The 15,824-nt window shown below is 50.0% G+C and overlaps 2 protein-coding genes across 22 annotated transcripts in view; one reads left to right on the top strand and one right to left on the bottom strand.

The window, feature by feature from the left end:
* The window catches only part of DAB1 (DAB adaptor protein 1), an 825,935-nt gene that overhangs the window by 179,594 nt on the left and 630,517 nt on the right, over positions 1-15,824 (bottom strand). The gene's annotated exons all lie outside the window — the stretch shown is intronic.
* Positions 4,302-5,372, top strand: LOC143834698 (uncharacterized). Its single transcript, XM_077331375.1, has 2 exons — positions 4,302-4,571; positions 4,653-5,372. The coding sequence occupies exons 1-2, from the start codon at positions 4,305-4,307 to the stop codon at positions 5,370-5,372; spliced, it is 987 nt and encodes a 328-aa protein (XP_077187490.1). The 5' UTR covers positions 4,302-4,304.

Genomic DNA, 15,824 nt, shown 5'->3' with positions numbered 1-15,824 from the left:
TACCTCATATGATATTTAGTATATCAAATGTCAATATGCTAGGAAGAGCTGTCAGCTTTTCGCAGGGCCTGTAAGTCGGAGCTCTCCGCCAGGTCTATGGTTGAGACTGGTGTAGAAAGAAGATCTGCCTGCTACCCCCCCCCCCAGAAGTACACCACCCTTGAACATCTTGGGTGATGATGGTTGACATAGCCCTCTGCTGCCTGGTAGTAGCTATTCCATTATGGGGAAGGATTGTTTTTCTGCCATGTTGGGTTTTTTGTATCGTTGTGTTTTTGTTTTAATGGGGTTTAACTGGCATGGTCACAAAAACATTTAATACAATCTTCCTAGCATATTGACATTTGATGTACTGAATAACATATGAGGTATTACTTAATTTTATAATGAATGTGCATATTTTTCCAGTATGTGCAGGATTCAGTTCATCCTTATTTGTTGAAGCATCCATGCTCCTGAAAGCCACTATGGGATTATTTGAAAAGAAACAGAATGAAATCAGCTCCTGTTTCTGAAGTTTCACAATACCCTTGGGCAGAATAAAACCAACATAAATGCCATTCTTGAGTTATGTAATAAAAGCTCACAGTCTAACTAATGGATATTGTCTGCTTGGTGTAGAAGGTGGAGAAGATTTTAATTTTGTTATAAAAAATTGATACCTGTCAGAACACTGCCAAATTAACTATTCTCTTTCTCTGTCATAGACTTGTTCTGGTTATGCATTTAAAGGTAACATTGGAAGATGACTCAATTTGTGTTTATTGCCCAGAAAGCCAAGTATTAATTTCATAACTTGGGGCAGCTAGGAGGACTTCATATTTCTGGTTAATAGAATGGATTGTCTTACTGTCCAATGTTTTCTAATTTTAGATTTATGAACACATGTGTTGAGGCTGTGCTCAGGAAATCAACCCCTGTTCTTTCTCTTCTACTTCAAAGATAAGTCCCTAGCTCAAGGGTCTCCAACCTGAGGCCCACAGGCCACATGTGGCCCCCAACCTCTTTCTGTGTGGCCATCCAACCTGCTTGTCTGCTGCTGTCACCCTCAGGGCATTTTCCCTCAGACCCATACTGTTCTTCCTGCCTCAAGAGGCACCATCTACTGCTGTTCAACCTGTCCCTTTCTTGCAAAAAAGACAATAGCAGAATTGTTTGTTTTGGTCTCCATGGTTCCTTCTGTCAGCCCCCTCTTGTTCTTATCCTCCATAATAGCATTTTGCCATTCTAGGTGCTTTGCTAGCCAGCAAAACTCAGACACCTATACCCACTCAGCTTTTGAACTCTCCCTCTCCACGAATTACTATGTTGAAGCTATATATGTATACCAGAAAGCAAGCCCGCTGTATAAGAGATACAGCGGGCACTAGCAGGCAGTGGGTGGGTGATGGGGGGACCCCTGGGCCCCCCAAAGGGAGGGGAGGAAGGAAGGCAGGCAGGCAGGCACAGAGAAATTAAGAAGGAGAGAGAGAGGGAGAGGGAGAGAGAGAGAGAGAGAGAAGGGGAGAAAGGAGAGTAAGCAATGTGAGAATGGGAGAGAGGCAGAAGAGAAAAGGATGGATGCGAGGGAGAAATGAGAGTAAGGGATGGGTGGATGGATGGATGGAGAGAAGGAAGGGAAAAGGAAGGAATGCAGAAAGAGAGGAAGGGAGAGGGGGAGAAAGAGGCAGAAAGGTGAGATAGAAATGAAGGCAGGAAGGTAGGAAAGTGCACTGTAAAGGGATGGGGGAAGGAGGGGGGAAGTGTCAGCCAGGATGATGAGGGGGAGGTGAGTTGTGGGGGGGCTGTGGGGGAATAGGTAGGGGGTAGAAATGGGTGGTTGGGTGGGTGTTTGGGGGGCAGCAGTGGCAGAGGGCGGGTGCGGGGTTCGTAGGAGAGGTGGACAGGCACTGAAGGTTCCTGCCGGGCCAGGATGCACAGTTGCTGGGTCAGCAATGTGAGCGGCATGCTCCCTGGGAGGGGGTGGGTGTGTGGGGGAGTGGAAGGGCTGCAGAAGGTTCCTGTCAGGCCAGGGGAAAAAAAAAAGAAAATTCTCATTATAGTCAACAACAGTGGTCCCCAACCCCCGGGCTGCGGCCCGGTGCCGAGCCACAAAAGCCTTGTCGCTGGGCCACAGCTCCCTCTTCCCACCCCCACCCCCTGCAGTGAGAAGCTCACCAGGCCGTGAGCAAATCAGCCGCCGAAGCGGCCGATTAGCTTGCGGCTCAGCAAGCTTCTTGCTTCAGGAGGGGGGGAAGAGAAGCTTGCTGGGCTGCAAGCTAATCAGCCACTTCGGCAGCCAATTTGCTCATGGCCTGGATGGGTGAGGAGAGTGAGCTGTGGCCGCCGGCATGCCGGCAGCGCAAATGCACATGTGCGGACTTGCCGCACATGCGCATTTGCATCCGGCGGGACCGCAAACGCATACGCGTGACAGTTTTGCACATGTACAGCGCTGCCACGCATGCGCGTTTGTGCCCCCGATGGACAGAAATGAGCATGCGCGGCAAGTCCACGCATGCACGTTTGCGGCAGGGCTGCCGCGCACGTGCGGGGTACCGGGTTGCCCTCTCCCCCACCCCGTCACAGCAGTCCACAGCCACAGAAAGGTTGGGGACCGCTGATCAACAATGTGTCACACAATGCCCCACCTTCATTTTTGTTCCGGCTTCTCCATCAAGTGGTAGCAGAAGCCCATATTGCAAGGAAGAATGTTGACTGCCATGACATTCCCTAGACACAGCTGTTTACATCTCTCTGATACACATAACACATACATGTATTTAAAAAATTCACAACAAACTTACAAGGGTATAACTCTGCTTAAGATTTCACTACAAGACACCTATACTTCTAGATATACATTGCAATTAATTCTATGTGCTCTAATCAGTAAAATAAATATGATGCAGTAATATACTGTAAAATACTGCATTATGCAGTAAAATACAGCATTATATTTGTCATTTTCCCTACATTTCTGTCACTGTTGGGGGGGGGGGTATTTAAAATATATAAAGTCCTGAGGAGGAACTACAAAGTCGTCAAACTAAAGCACTTTCAAGTCCCTTGATTTCAAAGGAAGTATTAAGCATGCATTTAAGGACAAAGTCCCTCTTTCTGGGTAAATTTGGATGAATTTGCTAGTACTTCCTATCCAAATAAACTTGGTTAGGTTACAGAACAGAAATCAAAGTGACTCTATCAAAATGCTTAACGTTGTGCCTATGGCGTTTCTAAATATTATTTTCTTATACTTATGGACTATAAACTCAATTTAACTTTCCAAAAGAACAAAGGCACAGTTAATTAACTCCACTTAAATAAATGTACTTAATTTTCTCATTGTGTTCTAGATTAAACCAATAAAAGAATTGACTTCACATGAAATAATCTTGATGTATTTCAGTTTAAAGTTCCCAACACAGCTGTATATAGTACAGCCTTTTTACTGGTTCTCTTCCTGCCTTTCACTTTCAGAATAAAATTCTAATCTTTTGCATCTCTCAAATTTGACCTATGATCCTACACAGCACTTCAGCTGAAATTCTCAAACCATCCAAAGTATATGATCCATTGCAAAAACTAAAGGCCAATCTGAGAAATTGCAGTTTTGTGCCCTAGTTAAGGAAGGATGCAGGAGAAACAGAAATGAAGGGACTTCTTCAAGGCCCATTATGCACGGCCGCCGAAACGGCGATTTCGGGTCACATGGAAAACGCGGAGGGGGAAGACGCGACGCATACCGGTTATGCACGGGGCGGGGCGCGACGGCGGCAAAACCCGGAGCGGCGGGAGTCGAGGCGCCGATGCGGCGTCAAAGAGCGAGGCGAGGGCGGCGCTGCGCCGGGAAGCGCCCGCTGCGCTGGAGGTCAAGGGCTGGAAGGGCGGAAGCAACCTGCGCAGGCGCAGTCCTGCCGGTTGTAACGGTGAGGGAGGGGGAGGGAGGGAGCGCTGTGGCTGTGAGGTCCAGTACCGAGATGGAGTCCAGGGCAGCGGCGGCGGCAGCCGCAGAGGCGGCAGGAGCCGTGACCACCCTAATAAGCGCTGTACAGGCCCTAATGGTGGCCACATCCACGTCCAGCCGGCAACAGCATCGCCGGCGATGGCAGCGGAGGGGGCACCGAGTCAAGGAGGCATGGCGCAGGTCGGGCCTCTGGTGGGGTGCCTCACTGTCCTGGAGGCGAGCTGCCAGCCGCCGGTGGCACGCTCTGTCCGGAGTGCGCTTCCCGAGGGTCCGCTGGGCCGAGCGGCGCAGCCGAGACTGGTGGGAGAACTATGTGACAGCCAGCTGGAGTGACGACCACTGGATCGATAACTTCCGCATGACGCGGAGCACATTCCAGGAGCTTGTGGCAGCCCTACAGAGCCGACTGGAGAGACAAGCCACCAACATGCGGCTGCCTATCCCCGTAGAGAAAAGGGTAGCCATTGCCCTATGGTACCTAGCGACAGGGGACACGTATCGGGACGTCGCCCACCAGTTCGGCGTTGGGGTCGCCACTGCAGGGGAGATCATACGGGAGGTGTGTCTGGCGATGGAGGCGGAGCTTTACCAGACGGTAGTGTGCCTGGGAGACAGGGTCGGCGAGGTAGGCACAAAGGGCGCGGCAGATGGGCGGGCAGGGGAACGGGACAGTAGCAGGAAACCCTAATACCCCTGTCATCCACAGATAATGGATGGTTTCGGACGCCTAGGGTTCCCCCACTGCATCGGGGCCGTCGATGGCTGCCACATCCCCATCCGTGCACCCGGGAGGCGTTACGATGAATATGGAAACAGGAAGGGCTTCTGTTCCGTCATTCTCCAGGGGACAGTAGACCACAGTGGTCGGTTCATCGATGCAGAGGCAGGCTGGGGTGGCCGGCGGAACGACGCCTTCGTCTTCCAGCAGTCCAACCTGCGCGCCGCCATGGACGCGGGGGCTTACGTCCCAGGGAACCCTACTGTCACGATGCAGGGCGTCCGCGTGCCAGCCCTGATAGTAGCAGATGGGGCATACCCCCAACGGCGGTGGCTCATGAAACCATACGCCCCCCCGCGGGACGCGGTGGAGGCGTACTTCAATGGCCGTCTGTGCCGTGCACGCAACGTTGTGGAACGGGCGTTCGGCCGGCTGAAAGCGCGCTGGCGATGCCTGCTGTCATGCCTGCAGGCCGCCATCGCCAACGTCACCCCGGTGATCATAGCCTGCGTCATCCTCCACAACATCTGCGAGGCACATGGCCACGAACTCCGTCTGGCAATGCCCCCGAGGGAGACCATTGAGGTCGAGGAGGAGGGGCTGCCTACTCGCCGGGATCGCTTGCGCACACGGCAGCTGGGTCAACGCGTCAGGGACGCCGTGGCGGCATACATCTTCGAGCGGAGGCCGCGGAGGGGTGCCCGGTGAATGACGACAGCGAATGACAGGTGAAGTGAAGGGCCGACCCACTGTCGGGAGGGCCATTTATTAGATTTGGGTGGCGCGCCGCTTACATCCGTCGCTGTCCCCGCCCTGCCCGCGCCCCCCGCCGGCCGCCCGTGCCAGTAGCCCTCCCGCGCCCCCTTCCCCGGCGCCGCGCGGGGGGATCCTCGGCAGCACACTCCCCCTCCCCCTCCCCCTCCCCCTCCTCTGCCCCCTGTGCTATGGCGAGCGGGGCCTCCACAGGCACCGCGACGGGAGCCGCAGCGGGTGACCCGGCCAGTGGGTTGTCGCCGGCGGCAGGAGGCTCGGCGCCCAGGGGTGCCATCCGCTCTAGGGCCGTGGCGATGCGGTCCAGAGCCGCAGCTGCTGTTGCGAGGGAGGCGGCAGGACCGGCCATGATTTCTCGCTGCAGGACCTTGAACTCTTCCCACTCCTGCCGTTCCCGCGCTTCCCCCGCCCTTCCGAGCTCCAGGAGGGCAGTCTCAAACCGGCGGCGCTCAGCCAGCTCCTCCTGCCCCTGCTCCAAAAGGCGTTCCCCGACAGTGGTCAGGAGCGCCACGCGGCGCCGCCGCCTCCGCTCTCGTTGCAGCCGCTCCTCGGCTGAGAGCGCCCCGAGGTCCAAGCCCGGTCCCTCCCCGTCGTCCGCGCCGTCGCCATCCCCACCGCCATCACCTGCAGGTAGGGAGGGAGGGTTGGGGTGCTGCCAAACACCTGTCCCGTCGTCCCCCCTCCCTGGGACCCTGCGTCAGCCTACGCACCTGCAGAGTCGTCCCCCTGGCGTTCAGGATCAGAGGCGGCGTCTGGGGATGGTGGGCTCCTGGCCGCCTCCTCCACCCACGGTGCACCTGCGGGCAACAGAACGGAATGCGGCGTGGGCCGGCCCAGTATGCCGCCAGTGCCCCCTGGCACCTGGGAGCCGGCCCAGTGTCTGGCAGTGGCCGCGGACCCCACTCTACCCATTCCCCCTTCGCGTGGCATCCCCCCCGTACCCGTGGTGTCCTGGGTTCCGGCCGACTCCTCGTCCGTCTGGCCCCCCTGGTCGCTCTCCCCCCCAGGGGACGGCGGCGCCGTGGATGGACCTGGTGGGGGCAAAGACAGGGGGTAGGCTGGTAGCCCGTGGCTTCGGCCCCGACCCCAGCACCCAGTCGTCCACCCGCACAGGAGCGGTACCTGCGCGAGGCTCCCGCTGCCTCTGGGACGCACGTGGTGCCAGTAGGGCCCCGCCGGCAGATGCCGGTCTCTTCGGCGGCCGCCCACGGCCTGCCCACTCAGCCTCCACTACTGCGGCCTGCCGGGGAACACGTCGCACGCTGAGGCTCCGTGCCACGCGTCGTGGCCGCCCACTGCCCCGCGTCCCCAGGATGTCGGCGAGCCTCTGGTAGTGCGGGCATGTGGCCGGGTCTGCACCCGTGCGGTCATTGTGCTCCCGGACACGAAAGTACTCCTGCAGCAGCGCCTTGGTCTTCGTCCGACACTCCAAGGCGCTGCGGACGAAGCCCCGTGCCCGGAGGTCCCTGGAGACGCGCTCAAAAACCTCTCGGTTCCTATGAGACGCGTGCAGTGCCTCCTGGACGTCAGGGGCACCCCAGACGTCCAGGAGAGCCACGACCTCATGCTCCCGCCAGCTACGGCCCCGTCCGCCCTGTTCGCTGGTGCTTGCCGTTGCCGAGGAGCTGGGCGTCGGGTAGTCGTCCGCCTGTGCAGGGGGACCCTCTGGCGCTGGGGCAGGGGTTCTCGAACGGCGCGCTGCCATGTCCGGCTGCTCGCTGTAGCCGCTTCCCTGCACCGCCACTGGGCTACTAGCCGGCAATGGGGTCTCCGCGTGGTGGCCGAGCAGTACGGGCAACGTGGATGCGTGTTGGGCGTTCCTCGTCGCCGTCGCCGCGTCCGGGGGATGCCGCTGTCAGTGGGAACGTCAGGGGCCGTCCGAGGACCCGTCGCGAGACCCTGAGCCGGATACGACGGGGGCGTGGTGGGAAGGGGCGGGGACTGGGCGCGGCTGGCCACTTTTGACCATGCAGCGCACCTGGAGGGAGCGGCGTGATGGTGCTCGATGGCAATGTCGGGCAGTGGAGCTATTCTTGCTCCACTGCCTGGCCATGGGCCACTCACGCCGCTTAATGACCACGCGCCAGCTGGTCAATTGCTTTGATGTTTTTAGGGCGGCCTCTGCATACCTAGAGGCCGCAGGATACTCCCGGACACCCCGCCAGTGCCGGGAGAAGTTCGAGCGGCTCCGCGCCGCCTTCTTTTCGGCTCTCCGAGCCATTGCTGCCGGCAATCCAGGGCCGCCTCTGCCTCACGCGGATGTCCTGGATCTCATGTGGGCGGAGGCCGGCGCACCCATATGGATTTTACGGCAGCAGGAGGGTGTGTATGGCGGCAACGGGCGTGAGTGCGGACCCGGGCCACTGGCCCGGCCGTGCTCCGGCGCCTTGCCGTCATGGCCCTCTAGGGCCCTCCGGTACAGCCATCGCTCTCATCGGATCCCTGTCTTCCACCCTTACAGGGGATGCCTCGACGGACCCGACAGCTGCTGGACCTTCGTCGCCCACGTGAGCCCACCACAGGCTGCCGCCGCCGCCCTGCCGCTGGACAGTGGGGGGGATGTTTCCCTTTTGTTTAGCTGCCTTTTCCTCTGTTTCCCGTTCGCCCTCCTCCATGTTCCGTTCCCGGCCCCTTCCCTTTCCTTCCCTTCCCCCGTTCGTCCCAGTTAATGTTCCCTGTTTTGCCCTGTTGGCGTTTGCCCTCTATATATTGTTTATTGTTTACTTTCTTATATAAATTATTTATTGTTTCGTACATCCCTCGCCTCCGTTGTGTTTTGTGGTTGGGGACTGGGTGGGGCGGCGGGTGGCGGGGTGCGGACCGGGCCCCTCTGCCATCCCTGGTTGGGGCCATGCTTTCCTCTGTCCCCCGCCGGTACTGTGCGGCTCGGTTGGGACTCCCCGGGACGCCCTCCCCTATAGGCTCCCCGGCCGCCGTCGTCTCCCCTTCCCCTTTAGGTCCCCTCCCCTCCCGCGCCGTTCAAGCCGCCGATTCGCTTCTGGCTCTGGGGCTCGACCCGGAACTGGCCGATTATGCACGTGGTGCATTCGCCGCCGCGTCTGATTGGGCCCTGGTTGTCACGGAAGCTGCGGTTTCTCCCGCATTCCTCTAACGCGGCTTTTTCGGCGGCGTGACTCGCATCTGCAGCCCGTTGCCGCCGGCACCGTGCGTTATCGGTGATTTTAGTCGCGCCATTCCACCCCGAATGTGCGTTAAAACCCCCGTGCATAATGGGCCCAAGTGTCTCCATTTTTGATCTTCAATGAACTCTTAGAATTTTATCTTTTTGAAGTTCAGTGAATTAAAGATTATAACTCTCAATGTTCTCCTCAAAGGAGTTAATAAACTCACGTCAGAAGGAGGCACATTAAAATTCATACTTATCTATTTTAAGATATCAAAAAATAAGTGTTTAAAACATTTATTCTAGTTAAGTGGATTTTACAACCAGTCTTAATGTACAAATATGCATCTTTATCACTTGTTGACCCTAATATTAAATGATGACTTGCATGTGCAAATCAGCTACCACAAAAAACATTTCAGAACAAATCTCAATATCATTTCTCATTTTCTTGAGAATTTTCTAGGTGTACTGTCTTCTCACACCATAACAGCAGTCAACAAGGTAAAGCACACTTAAAATTAGCAGACAGCATATATTGATTATTTTCCATGTTGTCAAAAGAAAAGCTCTTCCAGCATCTCACCAATAGGAAGGACCTGGTTGATGAGGTGAAAGCAGTGGGAACCCTCGGTAGTAGTGATCATGGGATTTTGGAATTGGAAAATCTTGGGGAAGAGAAAAACTGTATGTAGTCAGACAAAAAGTTTGGACTTCAGGAAAGCAAATTTTAGCAAACTTAAAGTTATGCTGGATAGAATCCAACGGTCAGAAAAATTTGAGGAGATGGCAGTTCAAGAAAACAAGCACAAATAATTCCCTTGAGAAGGAAAAACAGGAGGAGCCTAAAGAAGCCAGAGTGGATCCATAAACAGGTTTCAAAGAGATTTGAGTAATACAAAATGTTCATTTAGGAAACTGAAGGAAGGCCTTATAGCTGAGAAGGAATATAAACAAATAACCAATGCTTGTAGGGAGAGTGTTAGAAAAGCTAAAGCTCAGTATTAGCTTAGGTTAGTGAGAAATGCTAAACGCAACAAAAAAGGTTCTTCAGTTATGTACAAGGTAAGAAAAAGAGTAAGGACATGGTAAGACCATTGCAGGCACAAGAAAGTGAAATTGTAGCAGATGATGATGAGGGGGATGAACTGCTCAATTCCTACTTCTCAGTCTTTTCTTGTGAGGGAAATACTGCTAATTGTAGCAAAATCAAATCATAGGATGAGGGAGGGGAACCACCGCCTCGGATCACTGTAGGGGTAGTCCATAAACACCTAGTTTCTTTAAATGAAACTAAGTCCTCTTGGCCAGATGAATTACATTCAAGGGTACTAAAAGAACTTGAAGATGTAATCTCTGAACCTCTGTCCATTATTTTTGACAATTCTTGGAGAACATGTGAAGTGCCAGAAGATTGGAGGTGGGCAACTGTTGTCCCCATCTTCATGAACCGGAAAAAGAAAAACATGGGTAACTAGTGACATCTATAACTGGCAATTTTTTTTAGAACAGATCATCAAGCAGTTGATCCTTAAACAGCTAGAGCAGATGGCTGTGATTACTAAAAGTCAGCATGGCTTTCTCAAGTCATATCAGACTAACCTTATCTCTTTTTTGGAGAAAGTTATTACCTTGTTGGATCAGGGGAATGCTGTGGACATAGTTTATCTTGATTTCAGTAAAGCATTGATGATTTTCTTGTTGACAGGTTGATAAAATGTGGTATGGGTCTATTACTGTTAGGTGGATTGACACCTGGTTGACAGATTGCACCCAATGGGTGTTTGTTAATGGTTCATCATATTCTTGGTGAGGAGTGACAAGTGGAGTACCTCAGGGATCTGAGCTGGACCCTGTGTTGTACAATATTTTCATAAACAATTTGGGTGAAGGAATAGAGGGGGTACGTCTTAAACTTGCAGATGATACTAAACTGGGTGGGGTAGCAAACACAGTAGAATACTGAATCAGGATACAAGATGATATTGACAGCCTGGAAAACTAGGCTAAAATGAATAAAACAAATTTCAATAGTGAAAATGTACAGTTATACATTTAGGTAGGAAAAATCAAATGCATCATTATAAGCTCGGAGAGACCTGTCTTGGCAGTAGCAGCTTGGCTCTTGTGGCCCTTTCTTCTATATTCAGGGGAATACAGATTACAACTTTGGGGTCAGAAGGCCAATTTTGTCCAACCTAGATTGATCAAGGATTCCGTGGCTTTTTTTTAGGGGGGGAGGTCATCATCTAGACATGGAATTGGGATCAGTGGGTGGGCAGGTAGTTGTGAATTTGCTGTGTTCTGCAGCGGGTTGGACTAGATAACCCTTCCCACTCTAATTCTATGATTCTATCTGTATCAAAAGAGCCTCTTGTGACGCAAGAGCCTCTTGTGGCGCAGAGTGGTAAGGCAGCCATCTGAAAGCTTTGCCCATGAGGCTGGGAGTTCAATCCCAGCAGCCGGCTCAAGGCTGACTCAGCCTTCCATCCTTCTGAGGTCGGTAAAATGAGTACCCAGCTTGCTGTGGGGTAAACGGTAATGACTGGGGAAGGCACTGGCAAACCACCCCGTATTGAGTCTGCCATGAAAACGCTGGAGGGCGTCACCCCAAGGGTCAGACATGACTCGGTGCTTGCACAGGGGATACCTTTACCTTTAGCTTTATCTGTAACAAAGTCCTCTGGCATCTGGTATAAAATGATACTCAGTATCCATAGCCTTCTCCTCATCCACACTTTTTATTGACTATACTACCACTGCCAATGATTGGGTAGATTATTAGTGATTACTGTGGTCCAAGTGAATATTCAACAGCTAGCATTAGAAATAATCTATTATGTATGAGACAGCTCTTCAGTCAGTTATTTTCTCTTCTTAAGCAAACAGCTAAATCCTACTTTCCCTGCAATAAAAAAGACACTTAAAACTAGTTCAGGATACACCACAGTCTTTCTAAGGCTGCCTTCACATTAAAAAGGCAAACAGCGAGTTACTTCCACTGAGAAGTCAGAACTGACTTGTGCAAAAGCACTGCATGGAAGAAATGAATGTGCATCTGGTGACTGAAGATTACAGCTTGTCAATGTTTTACTGAATTTACTGGGAAATGATAATAGAAATAACCTAAAAATTGCCTATATCATTGCTGGGAAATGATAATAGAAATAACCTAAAAATTGCCTACATCTTTACCATACAGTTAATAAGTAAGAAGTACATAAACTAAGTAGATGTCAGGAACCAAATAGTAGAGAAAAATGAAAGAAATGGAAAGAAAGGCAAGGGAACAAACAAGGAGAATGGTGAAGCTCAACAGATGGAGACCAATTACAAATTAGGTACACTTGAAAATGATCAGAGACACAGGGCCATTCCGCACCAGGATCTATGTTGCAAATTGGTTGCGAAACGAAAAAACGGAATTTTAAAAAGTGGAATTCGTCGTTATGCATACCTGCCTTTGTAGTAGAATCCAGTGGCATTTCTATCGTTTCCCACAGGTTTCCGGTCTTGGCAAAAATCACTAGCCAGGAACTGATATTGCCGAGCTTTGTCCCACCCCTGGCCGTCAATCAAATTAGCAGCCAATGGGCGGCCATTATCATGCTCCCAAAAAGCCCCTTTCCCTTTAAGGCAGGTTTTAAAAAAACACACACACACACACACGTTGCAACGAATATGCGTTGATTTGTTGCAACGGAGAGACCAATCTAGCTAGCAGGAGAGACCAATCTAGCTAGCAGGTGGTGTTTGAGCTGCCGTTTAATTGTTGCCACGCTCCCCCCGAGTGAAAAAAAATACCCCCCCCCCCGCAGGGGCGCGATTTTCGGCCAAAAATAAAGGGAAAATAAACCAGCAAATGGGGCTGTGTGGTGCTTGGTGCTTGGCAACTTAAAACAGCTCTGGGGAGGGACTGCACCCGGGGAAGCCTCGCTGGGTAAACAAAGGCTCGCCAGTGCGTTGATCTCCGCTCGCTCCGAGAAAAAAAAATGGCGATCGCTTTGCCAGAAGATCAGAGGAGAGAGCCAGGGGGAGGGACTTTGCAGAAACCGCAACAATGGTAACGCACAGAACTTTCCCGCTAGTGTTGCAGATTGGTAGCAAGAGTGTAGCACTTTCTGGAGGGTGAATCCACTTTTTGGGATTTCCCTGAAAGCGCTACAACGAAGCGCTTTTTGCGGATCGGTTTCAGGAGTGTGGCAGATTGTCAACGACGTTGTGCAAATTAGTAGTGATTTCAATTTGCCACACTCCTGCTACAAAGAATCTGTGCGGAATGGCCCACAGTCCTAGCATATCACTATGAATAGTCAGAGCATCTCCTTCAAGCTATGTCATGTGACTCAGCTGTTACAACACTATTTTCAGTTAGGAAAGTCACATTCTGTGGATTCAACTTGAAGTCTCCTCTCTACATTTCCTAGTAACACACCAACATTTTAAAGATATTTTTCCATATGCAGGACTTTACACAATCATTGGTTTGGAAAGCTCCACTGCATTGTGCAGCTCATGGCATTTAGCTAGCCAGTAAATGCTCAAGTCCTCATCTGTTGCTATATTCTTCTTGGCGACAAACTTATTTATTTAAAACATTTTTATCACACTTTCTATCCAATTAGGGTCCTCAAGTGGCAAACAGGCATTACAATCAACTTACATATGTTTATGCAGCTGTTAAAACATAAACAGGAATTAGAATCAGTAATAAAATGGCAGACAAACAAGAAGTCTTCATATGCTGATGGAAGACAATAATAGAAGAGAGATGAATTCTACAACAGGGGATTCTACAACTTTAGAACCAAAATCAAGAAGGTTCTTTCCAAAGTTGTCACCAACCTAGAGTCAGAAGATGGAAGTTCCTGAAGCAGAACTGTTGAAGGTGACCATAATGGACAGGTAGATTCTTATGGGAGTAAGCAGTCCTTATAGTATTCTGGTTCCATGCTTTAAAAGTTGGGCCCAGAATACTAGAGATATGTCTTTTATAACACTCTAGTCAGCACTGTCACCCTTGCATACCGTACCAACTGTTTCTGGACACACTTTAGGGACAGCCCTACATAGCATTCATTGCAGAGATCTAATACAGATGGTACAAGACATGCATGCAGAGTAGTGGCAAGGATTTTTTTACATTAAAAAGACTGCCATTGAGTCCTCAGCCATCCAATGAGCCAAGTGATTTGTGGGGAGAAAAGGTGGACAATGAAACAACATCATGACAAACAGAACAATGTCACTTTTGCTACAAACTAAGTAGTGAAGCCACCATGTTTGCAATTTGCATAACACTTTGATTTACAGGTAAATACTAGAGTGCCACCATGATGATGTGACATCACTTAAGGCTTCACATCAGAATGATGTCATGGTTTCTGCAAGACACCAGCTCACCAGCTCACATGGAAATTCACTGAATGGCTTTGGGTCAGTTGTTCATTCTCAGCCTTACCTACCTCACAGGACTGTTGTGAGGATAAAACAGATAGGATTATAATGATGATAGGATATAAATGAAAGAACATAAATTAAGTAAATAAATATCACTTAAGATGGAGTTGGATAAAAGACTGGTTGGTTGATAGATGGGAAGGAGAATGAACCAGGGAAAGGTAGAGATATAAGGGTTGCCTGGAGGAGGAAAAGAGCAAATAATGTGGGAAGCAGGAAGCAGGAAAGTAAGGCCATGTGGGTTCCCTGCTGTCCAACTGGTTTCAGTGGCCAGCATCATACAATTTGTCCCAGCCTCATGGTCAGCACAACCAAATAGACCATAGGTCTCCTGTGTAGAAGCCACTAGAGGGAAGGAAGGAAACCTGAAGATAGAGGGAGATACATGTAGGCTAGGTGGGATGTCAGAAGGTGAAAAGGAAGCTGGAAAAAGGAAGAGGTTATGTGGGATTTCAGAAACAGGAAAGAGGAAATATTGGAGGAGGAGGAAATTAGATGCCTCCTGCAAGTCCTTACATTTCCACAACTTGTTATATTTCTATTTTGAATACCATGACACTGCTATTGAAGTGTAAAATAGTATTAACTTACTTCTTTTCTTTAAAAAACTGACATAGCTTGCTCACATTCAGTTTTTGATGTACTATAACCATCAGTCTGTAACCTCTTGCTAAGTGGAGTTGCCTTCCAAGATTACTCTGTCACAATTTTTACCAGTAAATTTTTCTTCACCTGAACTCTATTTTACCTCTTGTCCTCTGACTTTATGTTTGCAATTAATCTCTACTATGGAACCATGAAAAACACAGGCACAGTGAAAATCAAACCATATCCAGAGTGTTTTCTTTATCTGTTAGAATTGCAGCAGATTAGCTGAACCTTTGCTTTTACAAGCCCTCTACCATAAGTGTATGGATATTTCATAGTAAGGATGTTTACTAAATTCTTTTGCTCTGGATTTCTTCTGAGCGGAATTCACTGATGCCTCTATTTCTGTTCTTCTGCTTTTATTTCTGAACTCCTGATTTCAGTTTGTTTTCATTTGGCTGTAATTTACTCATGAGCCTCAAAACATTTGTACATTGATTAAAGTGTGTGTGTGTGTGTGTGTGTGTGTGTGTGTGTGTTTTAAGTGCAATCCAGTAGCTTCTGACTTATGGTGAACCTATGAATTAATGACCTCTAAAATGTCCTATCCTTAACAGCCTTGTTTAGGTACTGAGAACCGAGGGTCATGGCTTCCTTGACTGAGTTAATTCATCTCATGTTGTATTACCCAATAGGCACTCTCCAGATTAGTTGAGGATATTATCTTTAAGGAGACAGAGAGGGGGTAGCTGAGATTCTCCACCTATGTATACAAGGAATTTTATCTCCTTAAGAGAACTCTCAACTAGAAGGTAAATGGGAAATTTTTTTTATTAAAACAGAAATGGATGGAAACCTATACACACAGTAAAAACCCATATAAGAGTTAACTAAAAGGAAATCATGGAGGAAAGGGAGAAAGCTTTTTTTGGGAGTGATAACTACCAGTCTTGAAGATATACATGAAAGCAGCAAGTTGAAGAACAAAATGGCCAGAGTTTTGTTCTGTGCGGAACAGAAAAAGAAACCCACAAAGTGTGGGTGTATGTGGAAAGTAGGATACTCCAGATATAGGAGAAAACCCCTAGGAGGACGCTGACATACTGGTTAGAAAAATCATAGTTAAATGGGCTTTCTTGAGATGGACAAAGGTGTGAGAGGCTTGATGACCCTAAAAGTACTAATGGGTCGGCTAATGGGGTTGGTGAATAGAATTC

Source organism: Paroedura picta, chromosome 4 (genome assembly GCF_049243985.1).
Source record: "Paroedura picta isolate Pp20150507F chromosome 4, Ppicta_v3.0, whole genome shotgun sequence".
NCBI classification, from domain to species: domain Eukaryota; kingdom Metazoa; phylum Chordata; class Lepidosauria; order Squamata; family Gekkonidae; genus Paroedura; species Paroedura picta.
This window is presented reverse-complemented; position numbering and strand designations above follow the sequence as displayed.

Excerpts from the sequence above, each read along its gene's own strand:
- LOC143834698 (XM_077331375.1), top strand. The coding sequence starts at position 4,305 with ATGACGCGGAGCACATTCCAGGAGCTTGTGGCAGCCCTACAGAGCCGA. Across the intron at positions 4,572-4,652 it reads TGGGAGACAGGGTCGGCGAG|ATAATGGATGGTTTCGGACG; the intron begins GTAGGCACAAAG and ends TGTCATCCACAG.